Source organism: Primulina tabacum, chromosome 12 (genome assembly GCF_025594145.1).
Source record: "Primulina tabacum isolate GXHZ01 chromosome 12, ASM2559414v2, whole genome shotgun sequence".
Classification (NCBI taxonomy): domain Eukaryota; kingdom Viridiplantae; phylum Streptophyta; class Magnoliopsida; order Lamiales; family Gesneriaceae; genus Primulina; species Primulina tabacum.
The window spans coordinates 39,637,480-39,641,846 of record NC_134561.1 but is presented as its reverse complement, the minus strand read 5'-3'; the positions used below and the strand labels follow the sequence as shown (position 1 = coordinate 39,641,846).

At 49.6% G+C, this 4,367-nt stretch overlaps 1 protein-coding gene across 1 annotated transcript; it reads left to right on the top strand.

Annotated features, from left to right (window-relative positions):
* The first annotated feature begins 320 nt into the window (after window positions 1-320).
* Window positions 321-3,848, top strand: LOC142520452 (uncharacterized). The gene is made up of 2 exons (XM_075623426.1): window positions 321-3,335; window positions 3,525-3,848. The coding sequence occupies exons 1-2, from the start codon at window positions 321-323 to the stop codon at window positions 3,846-3,848; spliced, it is 3,339 nt and encodes a 1,112-aa protein (XP_075479541.1).
* Window positions 3,849-4,367: the final 519 nt, after the last annotated feature.

Here is a 4,367-nt window from a genome sequence, read left to right as displayed (position 1 = left end):
CTCCGGTTTTTGCCCGTGGGCCGAGCTCGTTTCGCTTCCAGCGTATGTGGCTTCGGCATCATGGTTTTTTGCAGACTGTTCGGCTTAATTGGTTTCTGCCTTGTAGTTTGAGTGGTATGCCTCGCCTTTTTGCTAAGATTAAGCGCCTCAAACATCACCTCAAGTGGTGGAATCAGGATGTTTTTGGGAACCTTTTCGATAAAATCATTGAGGCTGAGAGGGCTGTTCGGTCCGCTGAGGTTGTCTGTGAGGCTGATCCTTCTGAGTTGAATTGGACTTCTCTGTCTGATCGCAATGAGGATCTGGCCCGTGTCACCGCCATGGAGGCGGATTTTTGGAGACAGAAAGCTGCTTGCCACTGGTTAGAGGATGGTGAGAGGAACACCAAACTCTTTCACAACATGGTGAAGAAGAAAAGGGTGGCGAATAAGATTTTCCGCATCTGGGATAATGGGGTATGCCTGACGTCTCCTGAGTTGATTCAGCAGTCGGGAGCCTCGTTTTTCCAGCATTTGCTTACTGGTGACCCCTCTGCGCTTGCGAGTCCTGATTTTTCGGGCTTCCCCTCCGTTATCTCTGCTGTGGAGAATGAGGGTATTGTTGCGACCCCTTCTTTGGAGGAGGTTCGTGCGACCGTCTTCTCCATACATCCTGATAGTGTGGCTGGGCCTGATGGCTTCTCCTCGGCGTTCTTTCAGCATTGTTGGGAGATTGTTCATCAGGATGTTTTTGATGCTGTCCTGGATTTTTTCAGGGGTTCTCCCCTCCCCCAGGGTTTTACCGCCACCACAATCACTCTGATCCCCAAAGTCGCGGGTGCTCATGCTTGGTCGGACTTCCGTCCGATTAGTCTGTGCAATGTCACTAATAAGATCATCTCTAAGCTGTTGTACTCTCGGCTGAGGGTTGTGGCGGAGAGACTTATTTCACCGAATCAGAGTGGCTTCGTTCCGGGTCGGATGATCTCCGATAATATTCTCCTAGCCCAGGAGCTCACTCACAGTCTCACTCTCCCCACTCGTGGCGGTAATGTTATCCTGAAGTTGGATATGGCCAAGGCCTATGACAGGGTCCAGTGGCCTTTCCTCTTCGAGGTTTTGAGACACTTTGGTTTCTCGGAGCGGGTTGTGGAGATGGTCTCGGCTTGCATATCTCATTGTCATTTCTCCGTGAACATCAATGGCTCTCTCTCGGGGTTCTTTGGTTCCACTAGAGGCCTCAGACAGGGCGATCCCTTGTCCCCCATGCTTTTCATTTTGGGGGCGGAGTACCTATCGCGCGGCCTTGACCGCCTCTACCTGCAGCATCCTGAGCTCAGGTACCGCTCTGGTTGTGATATCCTGATTTCCCATCTGGCTTATGCTGATGATGTCATTATTTTCGCCAATGGTGGGTCTCGTAGTTTGCGGCGCCTTATGGGTTTACTGCATCATTATGAGAATTGTTCGGGTCAGCTGGTGAACGCTGTCAAAAGTTCTGTTATCTTGCCTCCGAGGTGTTCTGAGCGACTTCGCTCTCGGATTTTGCGCATCACCAGGTTTGCGGAGGGTCATTTGCCCCTCAAGTACCTCGGAGTCCCCTTGTTTAGGGGTAACCGAGTATGTTCCCTTTTTGAGCACCTCCTACAATCTGTTCGTAGGAAGTTAGAGGGTTGGGAGATCCGGACGCTCTCTCCGGGTAGCCGCATAACCCTTATCCGCAGTGTGCTCCTCTCCATGCCGATTTATCTGTTTCAGGTGGTACAGCCACCGCTTGCTGTCATGGAGAAGCTTGAGCTGGTTTTCAACGCTTTTCTCTGGGGGTCGCGGACACTGGAGAAGAAATGGCACTGGGCCAAGTGGTCTCGAGCCTGTCTCCCAGTGATGGAGGGTGGTCTTGGCTTCCGCAGATTGAAAGATCTGGTGGATAGCTTTTCTATTAAGTTGTGGTTCCGGTTTCGGCAGGGCTCCTCTCTCTGGGCGAGATTCCTTTTACGGAAGTATTGCCAGATGGATGCTCCTGCCTCTGTTCTCCCTCGTGGTTTAATATCCCCCACCTGGCGTCGTCTCCTACAGATCAGACCTCGCGCCGAGCCCGGCATTCGCTGGCGCGTTGGCCTTGGAGACGTGTCCTTTTGGGATGACATATGGTTTGGGGATACTGCTCTGTCCAGCCAGTGTGAGGTCCGTGGGGGCCGTGCTGTTCGGGTTTTTAACTTTTTGTCTGAGGGGGCTTGGGATTTCGATCTTCTTTGCGCTGTGGTGGCCCCTTCCGTTGCTGAGGCGATTACTTTGACCCCGATTGCCTTTGGCGAGCCTGATTTGGCGCTTTGGATTCACAGTTCTGACGGTGCTTTTTCGATTAGGTCTGCTTGGGAGCTTGTCCGATTGAGAGACCCTGTTTCTGATATCTTGACTCCTTGTTGGGGCCGTTGGTTGAGGCCCACGATGTCTTTTTTTCTTTGGAGATTTTGGCATCAGTGGCTCCCGTTGGATGATATGCTCCAACGTCGTGGCTTTGAGTTGGCTTCTCGATGCCAGTGTTGTAATATGTCGGAGACATTTACACATGTCTTCATTGATGGCCCGATAGCCCGTTATGTCTGGCATTTCTTTGGGGCCATATTTCATGTCCGGATCCCCTGCACAGGGGATCTCAGGTTGTTCCTTAGCGCTTGGAAGAGAAATCTTCATTGGGCACCTGGGGGCCACGTCAAGGAGTTTCTGCCCTTCATTGTTTTGTGGTTTCTCTGGATGGCTCGTAATGATGCGAAGCACCGTCAGTTGCGTATTTCTGGGGAGACTGTGAAGTCTCAGATTTTGTCTTATCTGCGTCTTGCCCATGCTGCTTTCATTGTTAAGCCCAAGCACTGGCTTGGTGCCTTTGAGGCTGCGAGATCGCTGGGAATTTTTGTTGCCTTTCAGCGGACCCATAGGTTAGCGATTGTCCGGTGGCTCTGTCCACCACCTGGGTGCTTTAAGCTGAATGTTGATGGGAGTTCGAGGGGCAATCCTGGGGAGTCGTCTGTCGGTGGTGTTGTGCGTGATTCTTCTGGCAGGGTGGTGCTCTCCTTCAGCGAGTTTATCGGAGTCGGGACCAATGTCCGGGCGGAGCTTTGGGCAGTTTGGAGGGGCCTTCTTATCTGTTCCGATCTCGGTCTTTTTCCCCTTTGGGTTGAGACCGATTCTCAGATTTCTCTTCAGATCCTGCGTTCTCGTCGGTGTCATTGGGACCTTCATCATACAGTCACTCGGATTCTGTTTCTTTTGAGGGGGCGGGCGGTTCATTTTTCACATATTTTTCGGGAGGGAAATTCGGTGGCGGATGCGTTGGCGGCGAGGGCTCATACCATTAGGGTTTATACCTTAGAGTTAGGTCCTTCACTACCCAGACACATATCCATACTGACCCGCTCGGATATCTCCGGGCTTCCCTACCTCAGATACAGATGTTCTTAGCTATTTGCAGCCCCTTCCTTTATTTGGATCTATTTCTATATATATATATATATTTATATATATCTATATGTATTTTTTCCTTTGCAGGTACTGTCTCTTTGGAGTGCTTTGTTTCTTTGGATCTGGGTGGACTCTCGCACCTTCTCCATTGGTGCTTTTATTTGGACCACCCTGTTCTCTGGCGGTCGCTCTCTGCAGGCTTCTCCTTGGCCGCCGCTTTCTATATTTTGTGTTCTCTTGCCGGGTTTTATGGTGGCTTTGGATGATCTCTCTCAGTGGTTTCTCTGGCCCAGAGCTCCATTCATGTCGGGATTTATATGTTCTCTGCTTTTGCTACGTGCATTGGTGGCTCTCCATGTTATCTCTTGGCTACCTCTTATATCAACGTTCCAGTCACGCTTGGATTTATGACGTTATGAGCTCCATACGTTTTCACCTTCTTCTGGGGATTTGAAGTTTCTCTTACTTCAGCTGGATTGCGACCGATCTCGGACTAGGACGCCATTTTCATGTTGGACTTACAGCGACAGACGGCTCAGAGATGGGTACAATTGGTTGTCTTTTGCACCTACATCTGAGTCGGATCTTTACAGTTTAGACATGTTTCGATTTGTTTTGATGTATTTAGCGCTGCTCTTATATGTTCATTTTATTATGCGCTTTTCCTAGGGATTAGATTTTGGCACGTGTATTTGCCACCCTAGGTTTTATGTCTTTATGTTTTATGTGTTGTCAGACTCGCTTTTAGAGAGGTCTTGGTATACCTGCCCTCTCTTTAGGCCTTATCTTGTATTTCTTTTGTGTTTATATATACAGGTAGGGGTCCGCCTAACCCCCCCGCTTTCGCCGGTGTTTTATTAAAAAAAAAAAAAAAAAAAAAAAAAAAAAAAACCTAAACCCTAAACCCTAAACCCTAAACCCTAAACCCTA

Bases quoted from the DNA above. Each gene is read 5' to 3' on its own strand.
- LOC142520452 (XM_075623426.1), top strand. From the start codon at position 321: ATGGAGGCGGATTTTTGGAGACAGAAAGCTGCTTGCCACTGGTTAGAG. The intron at 3,336-3,524 runs GTTTATACCTTA...TTTCCTTTGCAG, and splicing joins CGAGGGCTCATACCATTAGG to GTACTGTCTCTTTGGAGTGC.